At 49.5% G+C, this 21,720-nt stretch overlaps 1 protein-coding gene across 5 annotated transcripts in view; it reads left to right on the top strand.

The window, feature by feature from the left end:
- Window positions 1-869: 869 nt before the first annotated feature.
- The window catches only part of MPP2 (membrane palmitoylated protein 2), a 38,593-nt gene continuing 17,742 nt past the window's right edge, over window positions 870-21,720 (top strand). Inside the window, exons 1-6 of one of the 5 annotated variants that reach the window (XM_036756517.1) lie at window positions 959-974; window positions 1,310-1,382; window positions 4,459-4,522; window positions 13,334-13,452; window positions 20,263-20,415; window positions 21,040-21,189. In XM_036756517.1, the coding sequence (XP_036612412.1) occupies window positions 4,492-4,522; window positions 13,334-13,452; window positions 20,263-20,415; window positions 21,040-21,189 (453 nt within the window). In that variant the 5' untranslated portion in view covers window positions 959-974; window positions 1,310-1,382; window positions 4,459-4,491. Of the gene's footprint in view, window positions 975-1,309; window positions 1,383-2,955; window positions 3,138-4,458; window positions 4,523-13,333; window positions 13,453-20,262; window positions 20,416-21,039; window positions 21,190-21,720 lie in introns of those variants that run through there. The other 4 variants (XM_036756513.1, XM_036756514.1, XM_036756516.1 and 1 more) reach the window with 4 other exon arrangements.

Here is a 21,720-nt window from a genome sequence, read left to right as displayed (position 1 = left end):
CCAGTCTCTCCCAGGTGACAGTTTAGGAGACTGAGGCCCAGAAAAGGAAGCGATTTGCCCAAAGACACCTAGGTAGTAAAATTACAGAGCTAGAATTCGAACCCAGGTCCTGGGACTCCAAGCTCAGGGCTATTTGCCCTACACACTACCCTTTCCTATTGCCTGCCTGAAGAAAGGATCTATCCTTAGCCTTCCTGCTCCTGGTTCTAGTCCCTCTTTGAAGGCCAACTCTTCCTACTTTTAAAGTATGGGACCCTGGCAACCCCAGCTCTCAGGGTTCTGCTAGGACAGAACTTCCACTCTCTGAAGACCGGCTTTCAAATTTTGTTTCAATAGCTCCTGGGCAAGTTGCTAAACTACTTTGTGCTTCAGTTTCTTCACTGTAAAACAGAGGGGGTTGGATTCAATGGCTTTGTAGGGTCCTTTCTAGATTCTGTGTGTGTGTGTGTGTGTGTGTGTGTGTGTGTGTGTGTGTGTGTGTCCCAAATCCTCACACACTCCTTGGGAGGGAAGGGAAAATTGAGGTAGGGAGAAAAAAGGTGAGGTAGCCATTTAACTTCTTCGGTAGCCCTTAAGTACCCGCCCCCTCCCCGAAGCCTGGTAGGAGGGTGGGTATGATGAGATAGTGCGAAGTCCTTCTTCATCGCCCCTTTAAGAGATTCCCTAAATACCAAGGGAAGGTTTCGGGGCTCAACCCGCCTCCTTCCCCTCCTCCCCTTTCAGCTCCTTTCTCAAAGCTGGGAAGGCAGTCACTGGCCATGCCCCGCCTAGCCTCACCACTCGGGTTCCTAGATTCTGTCCCTCCGCCCATCATTCCAGCTGAAGGCCCCCACCCCAGCCCGACGCGCGCCCCCTCTCTTCTCCTAGGAGGCATTGCCGCTTTAAGAGCGAGGAGAGATTGACAAGCTCGAAGAGCCGCGGAGAACCGAGGCTGAGACGGAGCTGCCGGGAGCAAAGGACTCCCCGGGGCGCAGGTAGGTGTCCTCTTCCCCTCTACCCTTTCCTTAGCCCTGGGCCCTTGTACATGGTCTCTGGGCCTCTGTCCTCTCCTCTGTCCTAGTGCATCCTTGAGATGCACAAGATGAGACTTTAGTGAAGGGGTCGCTGGCCTCCTGCCTGTGCCACCCCCTCCCCACACCGACAGCCCACCACCCGTCATCCATCTGGCCCCTCCCAGAGGAATCTTCTACCCCAGACCCTTTTCCCGGGGCTCCCTGAGGGGGAGGGAAAATATAAGGAGAGAGCTGATATCCCATGTGAGCCCTCCTCCCTCAGTCTGGCCGTCTTCCTGTTGATCCTCCTTGCTTAGGACTCCAGAGGGATGGGGACGTAGGGGGTGGCACCAGGAGACCTCCCCTACCCACCATGTGAAGGGCTCCAAGGTGACGTCAAGAGGCACGGGTATTGAGGATCTAACATCTGAGTGGTATCTGGGGCCCTGGGTACCCCATAAGTGCTATGCCAATCAGGACTGTCAGAACATTACGTTACATAAGGGTCGCCTTACCCCGTCTACCCCGCCCCCCCCCCCCGCATCCACCCCATCTCCCAGGTTTGGAGGACAGCAGAGTTTGATGGAGGATGGAAGGCAAAGGATAGAGACCTTCTTGGGTCCCCTTGGTACCTTGTGTCCTCCAGTAAGGGGCAGGTTTGCCTTGGGTGCCTTCGGGGTTGGGGGATTGATTGATCTCTATTGTGAGTGGAGCTGGGAGATGGGGAGGCTATTCTCAGTTACCTGGAATGGGTTGACCAGGAGGTGAGAGGGACCCAGGACTGGGGGATGCTGAAGGGATTCAGTAACTGAGGCGGGGGAGGACTATACTGTGACCTCATCGGTTCTTCTCCCTCAGGCACTCAAGATGCTGTTTCTTTTTATCCTGCACAACACTCGCACCCCTTCCTAGGTCCTAGTGCCGGGAGTGTTTGGTGGGGGGAGCAGTAGGAATGGGAAGGAGAGGGGGCGGGAACTGGGACGGGGGGAACCTGGCGGCCAGTCTGTCCTTTTGACTGTGGTAGCCAAGCCCTCAGCCCATGTGACCTCGGTCAGTTCAGCTTCTCTTTTATCTCGGTTATCCATGGAAGGGCGGGCGGGTATAGTAAGGCTATTCTTTTCTCTGAGTAACCCTCTCCCCTCCCACCTTCCCTCCTCTCATTCAGAGAGTAGCAATCAGAGGATTTAAAAGAATGAGTTATTACTCCACACCTCCGTTTTTACAGATAAGGCAACTGAGTCATTTACCGACTATATAGGGGCCTGGGAAGATGGCGGAAGTGGGGGTGGAGGGGGGTTCAGGGTAATGCTGGTCTCTCCCCTTTGCAGGGAATTCTCAGGGAATCATATGTGGTTGAGACTTCTGAGACCCCATCCCATCTCATCTTTCCTGGGGCTTTAGAATTCCCAAACCTGTTAATTTCCAATGCCTGAAGCATTGGTGGTGGTGGTGGTAGGAGGGGGTTGTTGATGCTCAGGGGTGTGGCTATAGATTGGGGAGAAGGTGGAAGAGGGCACCTGTGCCTGACTTCCTCTAGAACAGTGGAAAGCATTTCCCCAGCTGTGTTAGAGACCCAAGACTTTGGCATTGGATCAGGTTGGCTGGCTGAACTGGCACTGAGGTTTCTGCTTCACCACAGCCCTCACTCCACTCCCTTGGGAGGGCTGGGACTGAGCTGGGGGGATAGGGGGGCGGGAAGGAAGAGAATGAAAGGGAAATTGAAATCGTGGGAAACAGCTTTTTCCACCAGAACAGATCCAGGACTTCATGGGGATAGGTCAGTTGATGCAGGGGCATGGGCTAGAAGGCTCTCTTCTCAGCCTCTGCACACCCTTAGCACACATCCCTTTTGGGGAGAGAGTTATCTTGAGTTACCTTTGTACTGGGCTGTCCCATCTCTAATCAGGCACCACCAACTGGCAGGCATTGGGGAGGTGAAGAAAATTCCAGTGGGAAAGTAGAACCAGGAAACAAGGGTTATCTCCACTGTACTGCAAAGGGGGACACTGTCTGGCAGTCTGCCTGCTGAAACGAGGTCTGACCAGATCCATCCCAGGCTGAGTATTGGCTTGAGAGCCCTTTTTTCCCTCATCCTCCTCTCCAACCCTGTTCTTGGACTCCTGGGAGCAGAGAGGGGCTAAAAAGGTGGGTTTTCACCCTCCTCCCGATTTTCTTGAGGTACCCAGCTGAGGATAGGACCAACTCAGGCCCAGAGAGGCCCACTCTTTTGGGGGGGGTGGGGGAGAGTAGAAGCTGGAGTGACCAGATAAGTCTCTGAAAAGATTTTTTTTGGGGGGAGCATTAAAATTCAGGCATATCTCCTCTCCTCTCCAGGACACAGAACACACTGGGCATCATGCCTCACAGTGGGCATTGCTAACAGGCTCCTGAGCTTCTCTCTCTCCTGCGGGCCACCCCCCCCCATTCCCTCACCCTTGCCATATGAGCCACAGGCTCCTGTTGCTATGACAACTGGGAATTAGAGTTTTATCTGGCAGCCCAGCCCCTCCCTTAGAGCTTTGATGGGGGAAGGGAGAATGATCAGTGGGTATACTATTCCCATTCTCTTCTGCCCTAGGGGAGGTGGGGATGCCTAAATTCTCCCCTTCTCTACCCCTGTCCCAAGTCTTGAATTTTTAAAAAATCCTCCGGCACAGAGTGAGCACAGGCCCTGGACTGTGGGCATCAGCCAGAGAGGGCATCAAAGGGAATGTGGTAACTTCAGGCTTCATAGATGACTCTGACTCTACCTGCTTTGACTCTTCACTTGGCATCACTCTATTTTTGTTAAAGTTTATAGAGGACTTTGAGATCTTGGAAAGGGCCTTGGAAAGGGAGTAGACAAAGATGACTCCCTGATAGAAAAGTTGACTTTTGTGACAGTGGGAGGTGGGTAGGTTTGCTCCCAGATGCCCTTTCAAGGGCCACAGAGAAAATTTATCTTAACTGGATTTAGAGCCAGAAAGGACATTAGGGGTCATCTGGTCCAACCCCTTTGTTTTACAGATGAGAAAACTGAGGCTCAGAGATTTGTTCAAGGTCACACAGGTAGTAAATAGCAGATGCAAGACTTAAATCTAGGTTCTCCGATGCCAAATCCAGAACTGTTTTCTTCGCACCGTATCATCATGATGACTTGCAGTCTTAGCTCACCTTCGGGCTCCCTTCATACCCTTTCCCACCACATTCCCACCTTTTCCCCACAGACAGACAGGGTATGGGATTCTTCTATGGGGCAGGGCATCCTGCTTCCTACTGCTAGCACATCTCTGCTCTGTCTCTTATTGCATCATGGCTGCTCTTGGGGGTCCTGGGCCAGGGTATCAAGATAGAGGACTGATGGGTAGCGGACATCCTGGGTACCACTGGACCTATCAGAAGCTCAATATGGCAATGCCTTTTCCCTCCCTTTCCTCCCTTTTACTCCAACCCCCTCATTTTCTCATGATCTCTTCTCTCTCCACAGGAGAGCCGCCTGACAACCACAGCTATCCTCATCATGCCAGTTGCTGCTACCAATTCTGAGTCTGGTAAGGGGGTAGGGTGTCCCTTCAGTTAGGACTCCCCTTTTGAGACTATGGAGGGCATTAACAGTGGGTGCAGAGGGTTTGGAGAGGTCCCCCACCTATCAGTGTCCAGAATTTGGAGACTAGTGGTAGCCAGGCAACCACTTGGGCAGAATGTAGGTGCCTATGAGAAGTGGCACCAAGGAAAGGTGACAGTCTCTCCAGAGCCAGCCTGGCACATCCCATGTTGTTGTTATTGTTCAGTTATATCAGTCATGTCTGACTCTTTGTGACCCCATTTGAGGTTTTATTTGGCAAACATACTGGAGTGGTTGCCATTTCCTTCTCCAGCTCATTTTACAGGTGAGGAAACTGAGGCAAACAGGGTTAAGTGCCTACAGTCACACAACTAGTAAGTATCTGATTTCAGATTTGAACTCTGGTCTTCCTGACTCCAGACCTGGCGCTCTATCCACTGGGTCACCTAGCTGCCCAGGTGATGTGTTAGGGGGATTTAGGCCAATGACCTTTCTTCCCTTGGGGAAAGGGCAAATTCAGATCTCCACATTTATTCCATTGCTCTATATCGTAAGGTATACAAAGATGCATCAATTCAGTACATTCAACAAACAAGCATTTATCGTATGAAAGACACTGAGCAGGACAGACAGGCCCCCTGCCTCTGGACCACTTTCAGGCTAGAAGGGAGATAAGGTGTATATAAAGATAACTATGATACAGGATGAAATATGACAAGTACTGCAGAGAGATACAAAAAGGCATGGGAGATCCATGAGAAGAGGGAGATTACTTCCAGCTGGGAGGATTAGGGAAGGCTGCCTGAAAGTGATAGCATTTGGACCTCAGGATGAATGGGATTTCCAAAGATGGTGGACAGGCTGGAGAGAGGGACCAAGGAACACAAACAAACCCATGGAGGAAGGAAAGCATTGTCCAGGGCTGGGGAACTTGTGACCTCGAGGCCACATGTGTCCTTCTAGGTCCTCGAGTGTGGCCCTTTGATGGATTCAGGCCACACTCGAGGACCTAGAGGGCCACTCGTGGCCTCCAGGCTGCAGGTTCCCCATTCCTGGCATGGCCCATGCTCTGGGAACAGTGAATAGTCTCATTTGACTGGAGTGTAAAGTTCTTGACTTTGAGACTTTTGAAGACTGTGAGATTAAGCTAAAAAGGAAGACTAGAATCAAATGTTGGAGATCCTTGAATGCCAGACTAAGAGTGTGGACTTTATCTGTGAACAATAAGGAACTGCTGAAAGCTTTTGAACAAGGGAGTGTTGGGATCCAGGTTTTAGAAAGAAGTTGTTGTTTAGTCATGTCTGACCTCATTTGGAGTTTTCTTAGCAAAGATACTAGAGTAGTTTGCCATTTCCTTCTCTAGCTCATTTTGTAGATGAGGAACTGAGGCAAGCAGAGTTAAGTGACTTGCCTAAGGTCATATAGCTAGTATGTGTCTGAGGCCAAATTTGAACCCAGGTTCTCCTGACTCTAGGCCTGGCACTCTATTCACTGCACCACCTAGCTGCCCTTTAGAAAGAATCCTCTGGCATTAGTATGTAGGATAGATAGAGGGTGAGAGAGGGGGAGGGGAGATTGCTATTTTAATGTGGTAAAACACAGTCTTCCCTTCAAGGAGTTTCTAATCTAGCTGGGGAGATAAAATAGTTTCACAGATAACTATAATACAAGGTCTGTGTGGTAAATGCCCTATGAGTGAGAGGGAGAGAGAGAGAGAGAGAGAGAAAGAGAGAGAGAGAGAGAGAGAGAGGGAGGGAGGGAGAGGGGGGGAGAGAGAGGGAGAGAGAGAGGAAGAGAGAGAGGGAGAAAGAGAGAGAGAGAGAGGGAGAGGGGGGGGAGAGAGAGGGACAGAGAGAGAGGGAGGGAGAGAGAGAGAGAGAGAGAGAGGGAGGGAGAGGGGGGGAGAGAGAGGAAGAGAGAGGGAGAGAAAGAGGAAGAGAGAGGGAGAGACAGAGAGAGAGAGGAAGAGAAAGAGAGAGAAAGAGAGAGAGAGGGAGAGAGAGAGAGAGAGAGAGAGAGGGAGAGAGAGGGAGAGAGGGAGAAAATGCCCTATGAGTGATAGGGAGAGGGAGAGAGGAAAGAGAGAGAGACCCTCACTGAAGTGGTCAAGAAAAGCATTAGGGAGGAGGGAGGTTTGGGCTGGGCCTTGAAATCTAGGTAGTTAGTCAATTACTATTTATTAAGCACCTACTATGTGCAAGGCACTGTGCTAAGAGCCGGGGCTACAAAGAAAGGCAAAAACCAATCCCGGCTCCTAAGGAGCTCATCGTCGGAGGCGTGGGCTTTTGTTTGGGGGACTGTGGCAGAGAGGGCATTCTAGAGGGAAGGCTATGAGCAAAGCTCCGAGGTGGAAAAGCACAAGATGTATTTGGCAGACAGCAGAGAGACTGTCTAGCGTGGCTTCCTGTAGAGGAGATGAGGTTGGACAGGTGCTTTGGGTCCCTGCTGTAGACCTGAATGCCGGGCTAGAGGATTTGGAGGCTAGGAAGGACTGAGCAGGGAAGTGAGTTGCTCAGGTGTATATACTACTGCTCAAATAAGTACAAGACCTGCTACCTTCCTGGCCTTGTAGGAGGATCCATATGCCTCAGTGGCACCAGTCAGGTGTTCACCTAATCACTTCTCTCTCACTCACCCACCCAATAGCTTTGTCAATCCCTGCTGCCAAAGGTTACCCTGGGCTTGGTGTAAGAAAGGGGGAAATTCCCTCCCTCTCTCCCACCTCATTACTAACAGGCCTGAGTGAGGTTGAAGTGTGTGACTGTGATTCTGCCCACTCAGCCATATACATACATAATAATAGCTAACACTTTAAGGTTCACAAAGTGCTTAATGTACATCATCTCATTTGATCCTCTTAACATCTGTGAGAGGTGCTATTAGCAGATAGAGAAACTGAGGCTGAGAAAAGCTAAGTGACTTTAACCAGGGTCACATAGCTAGGAAGTATCTGTGGCAGAATTTGAACTTGGGTCTTGTTGACTATCAAGTCTAGTGCTCTCTCCACTGGACCACCTAGCTGCCTCATTCGGCTTTAAGTTCCGACTCTTTTGATTCCCAGCCTTATATATATAATCACAGCTAGTGGTTTGCCATTTCCTTCTCCAGCTCATTTTACAGATGAGGAAACTGAGGCGAACAGGGTTAAGTGACTTGCCTAGGGTCACACAGCTAGTATATGTGTATATATATATATATATATACACATATACTATGTATATATGTATATGTATACTATGTATATATACACACACACACACACACATATATGTACACATGTGTATATACGTATATATATGTACACACACACACACACATATATTTTTTTTTCTCTTGTTGGACACAGGTCTTGGGCCTCCCCTCTTCCCTGTGCCGTACTGGGGTTGGTGCTGGCTCTCTGCCACTGAATGCAGCAGTATAGATCTGTGTCCTGTGCCTCAGGGATCACTTTGCCCCACTCGATTGGGTGCCTCTCAGTTCTGTGCCTTTCCCCCTTTGCTTCCCTCTTGGTGCCTTTGAGGGCCCTTCTCTAAGCTGCTTATGGGCTAATTAAACCCATCCGCCTGAGCTGATGATTAGGGACAGTAATCCCAGGCCATCCAGTAAATCCATTAATGGCATGGGGAGAAGAGGGTGGGGATGGGGTGTCATAGCCAGGGTGGGTTGTGGACATGCCACTCTTCCCAGTGAAGCTGAGGCAGACTGAGGACCAGTACTGTCCAGTAGGGGTATGGCAGAGCTGGGGAGGAGCAGACTGTAGAGCCAGGAGAAGGGGTTGGTGGGAAACTGTCAATTCCCCAAATACCTCCCATAAGGGACTTCTTCAGGGTTCCCTGGGGCACAGGTCTTAGGAGCAGGGGCTTCCAGCTGTGTCTGTTGGTCCTAGATTAGGGATAAAGAGGAGAAAGTATGAACTCTTCTCTCTGGGTCCCTACCTTGAAGCTAGTGCTGCCGGGGCGGGGTGGGGAGTGGGTCCATTCTTTACCTCAAATCCTAGACCAGTGCTGCCATGGTGGTGGTGGGATCCCAGGATCACAGATCTGGGACTGGTCATCTAGTCCAAACCCCTCATTGTGCAGAAGAGTAAACTGAAGCCCAGAGTGGTCAATAGGCTTGCCCAGGGTCAGACAGGGAGTAATAGTGCTAAAATTGGAACTCAAATCTCATGACTCCAAAACTACTTTCCACTCCACTCTCAACAGTCTGCCCTACCCATTTGGATCATAGGATTTAGAGCAAGAAGGGACCTTTATTATTGTTGTTGTAGATCAGTCATTTCAGTTGTGTCTGACTCCTCATGACCCTGTTTGGGGTTTTCTTAGCAAAGATACTAGAGTGGTTTGCCATTTCCTTCTCCAGCTCATTTGACAGATGAGGAAACCGAGGCCAACAGGGTGAAGTGACTTGCTCAGGGTCACACAGCTAGTAAGTGTTTGAAGCTAGCTTTGAACTTAGGTCCTCCTGACTCTAGGCTGGCTCTATCCGCTCTGCCACCTAGCTGCCCCAGTATATTTTTCACTGCAGGCTTATAGAGATTACTTGGGGGACGGGCAATGGAGTTGGGATACAATACTCCTATCTATTGGGGGAGGGATGCTTCTTTATTTAACTCTCTCCCACCCTACCCTCTCTGATCTGTTGGATTGTCTAGAAAAATATGTGAGTGGGCTCCACTACTTCTTTTGTCTTATTTAAAGACAGCTGGCCTTCTGGCAGACAGCAGCTTTCGAAGAGTTAAAGTGAGCGAAGCCCGTGCTCTGCCCTACTCCCCCCTCCATCATAGCCTGACATACCCCAGAGGTACTTTCTCTGGTCCCTTCCTTTCTCTCTCATTTGATCCCAAAGAACTTGGGGGCATGATTTTGCTTTTTCCCTTCTGATGGGCAAGAGTGGATGTGGGAGTGCCTTGGGGTGGGTTTGTTCTTGGTATACACCCCTGCTGCTCTGGATTCATCCACCTAGTCTCCTTCCCTTCTCTCAAGGTTATGGTGAAAGGAAGAGGGGAGGGGGAGGGAAACTTGGGGGTCTGCGGGACTGTTTCCAGGCAGTGCTGTCCCTTTAAATCTGTTTCACATCCCTAGGTTAATGTCCTAATGTATAATCCTGCCTGCTGCCATGGCAACCAGGGGTGCTGTTCGACCCACTGCCACTCCTCCGGGAACAGCAGCAGCACCCTGGTGACCGCCCTCCCCAGGCACCTCGGGCATACAATGAGAGAAAGAGCAAGGAAGTGGCAAGAGCTCCTTCATCCTTCCTTCACCTCATGGCCCTTCTGTATGGTGAAAGAGAAAAATTCACCCTTTCCTCTTCTTCTATTCCAAAATGCCAATCATTGTCAGACAGGGAGCCCCTTGCCCATCTCCCAGGAAAGAGGAGGAAGAGTGAGGACTGAGCTTGTTGGTTTTGTTGGTCAGGAAGGGAGAGTCAGAGGCGGAGCTCAATTAAGCCCATCTTTGTGCCAGACTCAGTACCCATCAGTCCTTGGCAAGAGCCGGGGGTCATTCCTGGGCCATCTTCTTGGCTGGGTTAAGAGCAGAGAAGATCAGGGAATTGGGAGGAGGTGAGCTTGGAAGGGATCCTGGATTGAAGAGGGCAATAGAACAGACGCTTCTGGAGTTGTGGTGGGGGACCCTTGGAGATAAGGGGATTTGGGGATTTGGGGTGTGGGATGTTTCAAGGGAAGGGAAGAGGAAGGAGAAATTGACGACGAAGGTCCCCCTCCCTCTCCATGACTAGGTCTTGTGTCAGGTTTGTGGAGAGGTGGGGTGGGGAGAGGGTGGTCCTCTGGGCACTGTGCCAGTCCTGGGGAGGTGGAACCATGACTGTTTTCCCCAACCTCCTCACGGATCTAAACGGGGGAGGGGCCACCCCTTAGAAGAAGAGATTTCACATCTCCCCCCTTCCTCACCCCAGCTTCTGCCAATCAGGAAAGCTCGGAGGCAGCAGAGCCCTACCATTGGCTAGCCCCTTGGAGGGGCTCCTGGGGTCCCTCCTTCCCCAGGCTTAGTACCTTCAGGCTGGTTGGGTGGCAGACAGCAGAAGCTACTGCAGCATTCAAGGCTGGGGGGGCAGGGAATAGGAGGGGGCCGGGCAGCTATGGCGGGCAGCCCAGGCAGCGGAGCCTCCTTGGAGGGGCCATATCCCTGGGCTCTTCGGAGGAAGCAGAGCTCGGAGGAAGGTAGGGGAGGAAGAGGTGGGATGGGGCTGGAGGGTAGTGTTGCCAGCTGTGGCCACCAGAGCAGCCAAGAGGGGGGTGGGGGCAGAGGGCACTCTTCTCCTGCCCAGTCTTCCTGGGTCAGAGGAGGAGGATCCCTTTCTCCCTGGTCTGTAGAGGTTGGTGAAGGTGGCATCTGTTCTGTGTGTCTGAGCAAAGGGCATGGGGACTTGTTTAAAGAGGGGAGTCAGAGGGGTAATTCTCTATCAGCAATTCTGTCTGTGACCCTCCATCCAATCTAATCCAACCCAACAAGCATTTAAGAGCCTACTATGTGCAGGATGTTGTGCTAGGAACTAAAGATAAAAGACAAAATGGAAAACCAGCCTATGCCATTGTAAAGCTTCATCGTGGGCTGAATACACCTACCTTTGCTCTCTTGAAAAGATGTGACCACTCCACTCTTGTGTACCGGGGATTGGGCAGATTCACACAGGCAGCCGGAAAGGAAGGCTGTTAAGCCAGGGACAAGGGCCTACTCCTGAGGAGTGGTGTATTAAGAGGGAATGGGGGCATAGAGGGGAGCCCTGGGCTGCTCCGCCCAGGAGGCACTGGCAGAGTGAGTGGGGAGGCAGTTCACACCTGCTCCTTCCCTAGCTCTGAAGAGTATTTCATAGTATTTCAGAGTTGAGAGGAGCCTAGCCCAACCTCTTCCTTATACAGAGGGGCATACTTAGGCCTAGGGAAGGGAGTGACCTGATGCCCCGTAGCTAGTAAGTGGCAGAGATAAGGCTCAAACCCAGGTCCTGTCTGGCTTCCCTCTGGCATCTGTCCTGGGATGTGGCATGGTGGTGACTGTGAATACACAGAATGAGAAAGAAGACCTGGAGATGGGTGGGGAGACTGGAGGTGCATCAGGTCCAGAAACCCTAAAAGATTAGGGAAAGGGGCTGGATAAGGAAGGCATTCCTAGGGAAAATAAGGCAGGGAGGAGAAGAAAGGGGAAAAGAGGAAAGTGCGGGAGGGGAGGCCCATTGCTGCCATTCTGATCAAGTCACCCACCCACTCTGTGCCTTATTCCCCACAGTCCCTCCCTAAAGGAGGGGAGCAGTGACAGGAGCAGGCAGGGGTGCCAGGGGCTGTCTCCTTGGGTGCTGATGCAGATGCTGGTGTGGGTGGCATGGTGGGGCTGGGTAATGATACCCCCTGTCCATCTCTGCTCCCAGCTGGGTACACCCAAATTTCCTCCCCCTCCCTCATTCTGAACCTTACTTCTTTCCTATGCCCAGCCTGTATACACTCAGCTCATACCTCAGGGACCACAGCGGGCACTGACTGGCACAACTCTGGTATTCCAGTTGTTCTCATGCATATCCTCATGTCCCTAGTCATGGCTAGGCATTGGCTGAGGCTTGGAAGGGTACCTCCCAGCACCTAGACAAGTATATTTTCCAGTACCCACACCGCTTAGTCTGCTTTCTGGCCTCTGTCCACAAGAGCTTAGAGCCACATACAAGCGTGGGCTTCAACGTGTCTGGACATGCCGGTTCCCTGCAAGTGCCTGGGGTTCAGAGTGGTCACACATGTTGTTGCTGTTGGTATCTGGGAGGTTTGGGGGACGGTGAGAGGGAAAATGGAATTGGAATCGAGTCACATTGGTTCTGAGACTCAGTATTGTCATCTGTAAAATGGGAATTCGCATTCAAATCCTCACAGATCTGCTGTGAGGAAACTGCATTGTAAACCTAAAAGTATTGTGTGAGTTACTGTGTGACCATTATGTACACAGAGGATGTAGATTATTCAGGTCCTGCTGTTCCCCATATGAGCGCTTCCTCAGCATCAGGACATATCCCTGTTGAGCATGGGCTGCCTTAGTTCTTCCCCCACTGGAGTCTAGCTGGGAATAGACAGGGGGAGGGGGAGATGGTGGGTAGGTTAAGATCCAATTGACCTTTACTTAGTGGAACCCTGGCAGAGATGCCTGCCAACTCTGCCTTAGTTCCTGGAGTCACCTGACTCTGTAGGCAGAGAATAGATCCTGGAATCTGACACTACTCCCTTCTACCTCCATTCAGACACACCCAGCACACACACACACACACACCACACACACACACACACACACACACCTCACTGTGTTAGCAGTCTCTCATCTGCTATACTTGGCATCGCTCAGAGAGGTGGGGGTGGGGAGAGGGAGCCCAGGAAACATCCAGTTTTCCCCACTACCCCTCATCCCTGAGACCAGGAAGACACCTTTAGGGACTAGGTGCCTGTGTCAGGCATCATCGTGCCCCCTGGGTAGCAGGGGTAAGCTCCTACCCATAGGGATGTCTTAGGCAGCTATTCGTTGATGCCATTTCTGCCCCCTGGGACCAAGTCTCCCCACCTGGGATTGGTGGACAGCTAGTCACTAAGCATATTATACACATACCATGTGCCAGGCATGGTGGTAAGCTCTGAGGATGCCTTGGTTGCCTATGCCCACTCTCCTGGAAGAGGGCTGGAGATGTGGGCATCCCCTCCTGCCCCTTCTGCCCCAGAAAAATGTTAGCATGCATTCTGACCCAGTTGCCCCTTCTGCCCCCCTGGATTTGCCACCTACCTTTCTTCTGTTCTCCTCTCTCCATCTTCCCACAGCCATGCAGCAAGTCCTAGACAACCTGGGGACCTTTCCCAATGCCACGGGCGCTGCTGAGTTAGACCTGATCTTCCTTCGAGGCATCATGGAAAGTCCAATAGTAAGATCCTTGGCGAAGGTACAGTGCCACAGGGAGGTGGCTATGGGGGTGTGGTACACAGGGTAGGTGGGGGTTTGGGGTGGAGAACTCAGTCCTTGTCATAGGAGACTAGCTTTTGGGTGTGCTACCCTGTGGCCTTGGGAAGCTCTCTATGTCAAAATCTGGACACAGAGGGAGAGCTTGAGATGATGTGTGTGTGTTGAGGGCAGGCAGCCCAGGGTAACACAGTTAGTGTCTGTGGTCACATTTGAACTCAAGTCCTCCTGACTCCAGAGCTGGTGATCTATCCATTGTACCACCCAGCTGCCCATTCTTGAGATATGAAGTTGGGTGATTGTAGGTGGGAATGCACCTCCCCTAGACCCAGCTTAGGACAGATCAGTATAATAACGATAATAATAACCATCATCATTTTGTGTAATAACCCTTCTTAATATGTAGCTGGGTGTGCTTGTGTCTGTCTATATGTGTTTCTGTGACTTGTATAAATTTGTGTGTCTATGTTTGAAACCTCCAGAGTCCACCCCAATGCCCCCCCACTCCTCACCCCTGCTGTCTTTGGACCCAAATGGTGTCTCTACTGAGAGCTTCAAATGTCTCTCTATAGAGTTTCTATCTAGGCACAGCTGGTATCAGCTAGGGTGGCACGGCTGTTCAGCTGGTGCTGGGATCTGATAGTAGGGAGTCCATCCCCTACTGCCTGCTCAGAGACTCCTTGATGGGTCGCAATCCCTGGAAGGGGACCAGACCTCTTTAGCTGCAGTGAGGTGGCAAACCAGAGACTCTTGGGCTGTCATGTGCCAGATAGTTGTATATGAATGGATAAGTGTGCAAGCGTCTGTGGTCTACAGGTTAGAACGTCAGTGTATTTGGCCAAAAGCCTACAGACCTTCAGGAAGAAAAAGCTGATACGAGGTCAGCTCAGGGGAAGCCTTATAAAAAGCAGAGAGAGCAAAATTGAGAAACAAAGCAGAGTTAGACCAAGTTCCCAAGTGTGGAAATGGTAGTGTGCCAGAATTTATTTCCTATACCTATGTAATTGAAGCAACTTGTGAATGAACCTGCCCCACCTGGAATGGCTTTTGCTCTGATTTCTGAAGCAGCTGGTACAGGGAGAGCTTCTTAAAAGGTTCATGTGCATCTGTGCCAAACAGTAAGTGACATTGATTCCCAGAATTATTCGTGAATACCTGCTGGTTAGAATTACACGCCGGGAAGCTTTGGGCATGGTTGCCAGAGATACAGGGTAAAAAGAAAAGACGGTAGGTGGGTGGGGGGTGAGGGGAGAGTCTCCAGGCCAGGGGCTCCGCAAATGTGGGTTGCTGGGTGAGAGGAATCTGATGGCATCTGCCTTGGATCTTGGCAGTGGGCCTGGTCTGGAAATGGATAACCGTTGGAGATTTGTCTGAGCTTGGAAAAGTTGAGATTGACCAGGGAGAGCAACTCTCTGTTCCTGTTGCATTTAATTACCCTATACCATTTGGAGCATATGGACTTTAATATAGTCAGGCTCAGGCAGGGCATTTTGAGCCAAAACCTAGTCATGAAATTAATTAGTGCCTAATTGAAAAGTGACCTGGAAATCTGCAGCCTCGGTATGGAGTGGATGTACCCATGGGAGTGATACCTGGTGTCACAATTCTGTACTCTGGGTTAGCTGGGTAGCCCAGAAGAGACCAGCACTGGGCCTAGAATCAGGAAGACCTGAGTTCAAATCCAGCCTCAGATACTTACTTAGCTGTGTGACCCTGGGCAAGTCACTTAACCCTGTTTGCCTCAGTTTCCTCCTCTGTAAAACAGGGATGAAAACATTACCTTCCCTCCCAAGGTTGTTGAGAGGATAAACGAGATAATATTTGCAAAGTGTGTTGTAAACCTAGCTATGTGCTATAAATGCTATGTGCCCTTGGAAGATGCTTTCACTTCTAAAAAATGAATTACAAGTATACATCAGAGAAAAAAAGAAAACCTAGAAGGGAGCATAGGGAAAGCTGGGTTGCTTTGAAAACAAGGTGTGGGATTTATTACATGGGTTTTTGAGAAATGAAAATTTACTGTTTATTCATTATTATTTTATATACTTATTTATTATTTATTACTATTTCTCTTATGTTCAGCTGTGTAGATGGAACATTCTTTTTTTCTTTTCTCATGTATTTAAGTTTAAAATGAATAAAACAATTTTTTTAAAAAAGGTAAAAAATTAATTATGGCCCTGGGAATATAGATTCTATTTGAAGGGAGTATGTTTCCCCCTCTTACTACCTGTGCGACCTTGGGCAAATCACATAATCTCCCTTGCTCAGTTTCCTTATCTGTAAAATGAAGGGGTTGAATTAAATAGCTTCTGAGGGCCCAGAGTTAGAAAGGACTCATCTTCCTAAGTTCAAATCCGGCCTCAGACACTTACCAGCTGTGTGACCTGGGTAAGCCACTTAACCCTGTTTGCCTCAGTTTCCTCCTCTGTAAAATGAGATGGAGAAGGAAGTGGCAATCACTCCAGTATCTTCTCCAAGAAAACCCCAAATGGGTCACAAAGAGTTGGACGTGACTGAAATGACTGAACAATAATACCGCCTCTCTGAGAACCCATTGCATTTTTGGATGGACGCCTCTAATTGTTAGAAGGTTTTTCTGACATCAAGCCTAAAATTGGCCCTTTTATTAACTTTACCGATGGCTCCTGGGAACAAATAAAGCATTTCTATCCCCTTGATTCTATCCCCTTCAAATGCTTGACCAGTCACCATATCCCTTCTGGAGCTTCTTTTTTCTGGCTAAATATTCCCAGTTTCTTCAGATGATCCTCATGTAACGTGGACTAACCTCCTCCTACTCTCCAGCTCATGAATTTCCTTCTTAAAATATGGCATGTTGAACTGGACACACTATTCCATATGTAGTCTGACTAGGGCAGTGTATAGAGGGATCCCCATCCCTAGAAGCTCTGCTCCTCAATGGGCCCATGGCCGACTTAGCTCTTTTCGTCACCACATCATACTGATGACTCTGGCGGAACTTGTGTCCGCTAATCCCCTGGATCTTTTTCAGAGCGTCTTGCCTATCCATGCCTTCTCCCTCCTGTACATTGAGGTTGATATTTTGGACCCAAGTGTTCGTTTGCTGTTTGTCAGTTGTTTCAGTCGTGTCTGGACTCTTCATGACCCCATCTGGAGTTTTCTTGGTGGAGATACTAGAGTGGTCTGCCAATTCCTTCTCCAGCTATTTTACAGATGAGGAAAAAGAGGCAAACAGGGTAAGTGACTTGCCCAGGGTCACACAGCTAGTAAGCTTGTGAGGCTAGATTCGAAGTCAGGAAGAAGAATCTTGACTCCAGGCCTGCCTCTCTGTCCACTGCACTGCTCACACTGCTCGAGTGTTAGACTTACCGTGATTCCTATCAAATTTCATCTTATTAGATTCATCCCAATGCTCTAGCCTGTCAGTGCATTTTTGGATCCTGAGGCCATCACCTATGTGTATAATGGCTCTCCTACCCTTCTATGAGCCTACCGTCTTTGTCTTCATCCATTTCCTCATTCATTCTCTCTAGCGAATAGTCACATAGTGCATAGAGGACCCGGCCTCAGAACCAGGCAGACCTGTCCCACCTCTTTCACTGGTCAGGTCAGGTAACCTCTTAGGGCTCTAATAATAACCATAGTACTGCCCTTTAAGGTCTGCACAGTCCTTTGTCTATTATTTTTTTTTTTTGAGGCAATTGGAGTTAGGTGACTTGCCTAGGGTCACACAGCTAGTGAGTGTCAAGTGTCTGAGGCCAGTTTTGAACTCAGGCCCTTCTGACTCCAGGGCTGGTGCTCTATCCACCATGCCACTAGCTGCTCCCTCTATAATTTCTCTCATTTGATACAGAACCCTATGAGGTAAATGCACCTCCATTTTACAAATAGGAACTGAGGCCCAGATAAGTTAAGTGACTTGCCCAGGGTCATATAGTTAGTAAGTATCTGTTGTGGGATTGAAAATCAGGTCTTAGGGGCAACTAGGTGGCACAGTGAATAAAGCACCGGTCCTGGAGTCAGGAGGACCCGAGTTCAAATCCAGTCTCAGACACTTGACATACTTACTTACTACCCGTGTGACCTTGGGCAAGTTGCTTAACCCAATTGCCTTGCCTTCCCCCTCCAAAAAAAAAAAAAAGAAAGTTGGGTCTTCCTGTTTCTGAGGCCAGGTCTCTGTCTCCTCTTTCACCCAGCTATTCTGGGTAACTCTCAGGCTACAAGTTACAGAGAAGGTGGCCACCTGTATTGGGAGAGGGAATCAATCACCTGGGGTTCTCTATACCAATAAGATCATAGGTCCATTCCCTAACCGTTCTCTGATGATTATACAGGTTTGAGCACTTGGAAAGGTAGACAGTGGGTACCCACTGTGATAGAGATCTCCATTTACAGACATGAAAACTGAGGTTAGAGGGAGTGACTTAATCCACTTTGGTCGCATGCTAATGCTAATGAGTCAGGTCAGGACCAGAATCCAGGCTTTCTGAATCTTCCTGATGCTTAAAAAATCACACTACGATTCCTCACAGATCCAGAGCTGCTGGGGTATCAGGGAGCAAAAATAGCCCTAAAAAAAAAAACAAGGAAAGGAAAAGAAACCATTTAGTAAGGTTTCCAGACTTGCCTTCTGGGCAGTCCTTCCAGCCATACTGCTCTGTACTGTAGAGGAATTCTGACAGATGCTTTGTTACAGCAAGAGTTTTTGTCATACTTCCTAGCTGGGTGACCCTGGGTAAGTCCCTTAGCCCAGCTTGCCTCAGTTTCCTCCTCTGTAAAATGAGCTGGAGAAGGAAATGACAAACCACTAGCTGGGTGACCCTGGGCAAGTTACTTCACCCTGTTTGCCTCGGTTTTCCTCATCTGTAAAATGAGTGGAGAAAGAAATGGCAAAACACTCCCGTCTCTTTGCCAAGAAAATCCCAGATGGGGTCACAAAGCTTTGGACCAAGACTGAAAAACAAAAATAACAGTTGAAGAAACTAGGCGGTCAAGCTAAGTGACTTTCCCAGGGTCACACAGCTAGTAAGTAGCTGAGGCCAGATTTGAATTCTACTCTTCTCTGCTCCAGGCCCAGTGCCCCAGCCACTGCACCACCTAGCTGCCCCTAGGTTAGATGAAATAAGAGTATTGGGCTAGATAATGGAGTCCTACACTGATCAGCTGGACCCCCTCCTAAAGCCTGCTTGTTCCAGGGTTGCAGATGCTATTGGATTTCTCCCCAGTCTCCTGGGCTTGTTCAGTAGGTGTTTATTTGAGAGGTAGTGTGATATACTGGTACTGGCAGCTGTGGTGGCAGCTGGGAATCTGACGCTGTTTGGGGGAATCTGGTGCTTTCTATCCAGGTGAGCATACGCAAATCACTTATCCTTCTGAGCCTCCATTTCCTCATCTGTAAAATGGAGATAAAAATACGCATAGTACCTCCTTCAAAGGGTCGTTGTGAACCTCAGCTTTGGCTCACAGATGTGCAGAGTTTACAGATCATAGAGCCCCATATAAATGGCAGCTGTGATTTCTACTGTATAATGAACCAGAACAGACAAGGGAGAATCAGAAATAATTGAGCATTTGATAAACCTGAAAATGCAGAGTACTAAGGTAAGAAGACCCTAACTGATTAAAAAAAAAAAAACACTGGAAAATGGAAAGCAGTCTGGCAGAAATTAGGCTTAGATGAGCATATTACATGATTTCTCCCAGTAAATTCAGAATAATCAGCTGAGGAGCCTGGAATGGGGAAGGGAGAGGGGCATGGTTTATAAAATTTTAAGACTTCTACATGGATGGCCAAAGATCCATGAGAGCAACCCATAGACCCAGAACTAGTTTGGAATTGAATGAACCCCTAGATTCTCCTTGTCTTGATTTGAGTGTCAGCTAAGAAAAAAAATTTCTAGGGTGAGAGGAAAGGGGTGAGTGTGCACATGTGAGTTTGTGTAGGTGACTGAGTGTGGGTATATGAACATTTAAGTGTGTGCGTGGGGGTAGCTGGGCTCTGCCAACGGGACTAATAATTGGTGCTAGGTGGCTGGTGGGGGTGTTCTACTTGCCAAGAGAGACATGCCAAGGAGGCAATCCCTGTAAGGGCCTTTAATTTCATGAGGGGCCTCTGGTGGAGTAGGGATGAAGGATAACCCAGGCTCTTCCTCTCCTTCTCCCTCTCACCACGCTGTAACAACAGTGCTGCTTGCTGCTACTGTGGCTGTGCAAGGCTGATAATACCAGCACACAGAAGGGCTGCTAGCATAGGTTCTTTGATCAGCTTTTCTAAGGAAAGCAACTTTAAGAGGTTAACAATCTTACTTTAATTAAACATACATATATCATTCACTTAGTTCAGGGGAAAAAGTCAGCACCCTGAACTTCAGAGCAAACACAAACAGAAATTACAAGGAGAAATTATATAAACAGAGCAAAATAACACAAATCAACAGACAGGCTTCTATCTGTCAGACCATAGCAATACCTACACAATTACCAGAGAGAGAAGCACCAACATCTGGGTGTTCAAGCTGGGGGCTCCTGAACGGCTACCCAGAGTCTTGTCTGGCCAAATCACACAACATTCTTTCAGTGAGTAAGCCCAGCTAAATGCTAACCTCAGAGTATATATACCCTTTTTCAGGATCAGAGTGCTTAACACCTCTTGAGGGCTTCACCCTCTTGTGACCTGATTAGCAAAAGGGTGTGGGACTTCCTACAAACAAAGGCAAGACTCAATCAAAGGCACTTGATTGTCTTAGCGCTGAGAAGCACTCCAAAACAAAAGACAACAAAAGGTCCTACTTTGCTTGCCCTTACACAGGCCCATGAACGCCTGGAAGAGACCAAACTGGAGGCTGTTCGGGACAATAACCTGGAGCTGGTTCAGGAGATCCTTCGGGACCTGGCCGAGCTGGCGGAGCAGAGTAGCACAGCCGCTGAACTTGCCCATATTCTCCAGGAACCACACTTCCAGGTGGGGGACCCCAGGCCAGAACAGCATTGTGGCAGTGGGCAAAGGGACTTTCTAGAAGAGTTTTAGGAGGAATCTCAAGGTTTTTCCATGCCTTGAACCCCTTACACAGATGAAAGCCTAGATTACCATCTTTTTTTTTTAGGGGCAGATCACTTTCTGTGCCAAAGAATTTTGGCATAGTGCTCTAGTTGCACTTGGCATAGAAGCTTGTGGGACGTTGGTGCTGAGGGCAGGGAATAGAGCCCTGGCTGAGGGATTCGGCTGAGAAAGTGGTTGGGTCTGGTTGAGTGAAGGGAGTCTCCAGATGGGAAGGACAGGTGACCTGAGAAGGGAAGTTTGATAGGCTTTGGTGTTTGGGTAGAGATTTGGTGATGGAATCAGCTCAGATGGAGGTGGTCTGGTCGTGGTCCAGCAGGTCCCCAGGGGGATCTGGCAGGATTCTAATGGAAAGGAATTGGATGGAGGAGAGAAGGTTGGGAGAGGAGGGTATAACTCAAATGAGGGAGACCTGGGAGAGAGGTATGGGGAGGATGGTAGTGAGGGAGCAACTGGGGACTGATGGGAAGGCCCCCGGGGCAGGGGAAAGATGGGCACTGCTGTTTCTTGACTGCCCTCTTTCTCTAGTCCCTCCTGGAGACTCATGACTCCGTGGCATCAAAGAGCTATGAGACGCCACCTCCCAGCCCTGGCCTGGACCCCATGTTCAACAACCAGCCTGTCCCTCCAGATGCGGTGCGAATGGTGGGCATCCGAAAGACCGCAGGAGAGCACCTGGTGAGGGAGCTGGGGTAGGAGGTAAAGGAAAGGTGGTGAAGGGCCATCAGGGAGAGCAATGGGTACTGGGGAGGGCATGCCCATGCCATGCCCAGGGTGGGTCACCAGTGAGGAGCGTCTAACCATAGCACCAAGGGAGAAAATGCAGAAATTCCAGCACCTGGGAACACACGTGTCCCCCAGGGCCCTTGGCCAGCAAGTAGAGAGAGGCAGGAAGAGACTGGTATGGTATAACAGAAAGAAGACTGGACCTGGCTTCCAATCCTACCTCTGACAATGCCCAGTTGTGGGGCTATGAACAAGATACTACACCTTTCTGAGCCTCAGTTTCTCCCTCTGTAAAGTGGAGACAGTAACACTTATGGTACTTGTTGTAAAGATCAATCACTCAATGAACATTGATTAAGCACCTACTATGTGCCAGGCACTGGGGATACACTCAACATAGATGAGAGTAAAACATCCCCTTCCTTCAAGGAGTTTACATTCTTTAGTGGGAGAGAGAAGGGGTGCGTAGAAGTAGATATAAAA

Source organism: Trichosurus vulpecula, chromosome 4 (genome assembly GCF_011100635.1).
Source record: "Trichosurus vulpecula isolate mTriVul1 chromosome 4, mTriVul1.pri, whole genome shotgun sequence".
In the NCBI taxonomy this organism is placed as follows: Eukaryota; Metazoa; Chordata; class Mammalia; order Diprotodontia; family Phalangeridae; genus Trichosurus; species Trichosurus vulpecula.
Note: the sequence above shows the minus strand (reverse complement) of the source record. Positions and strands in the feature narration are given on the sequence as shown.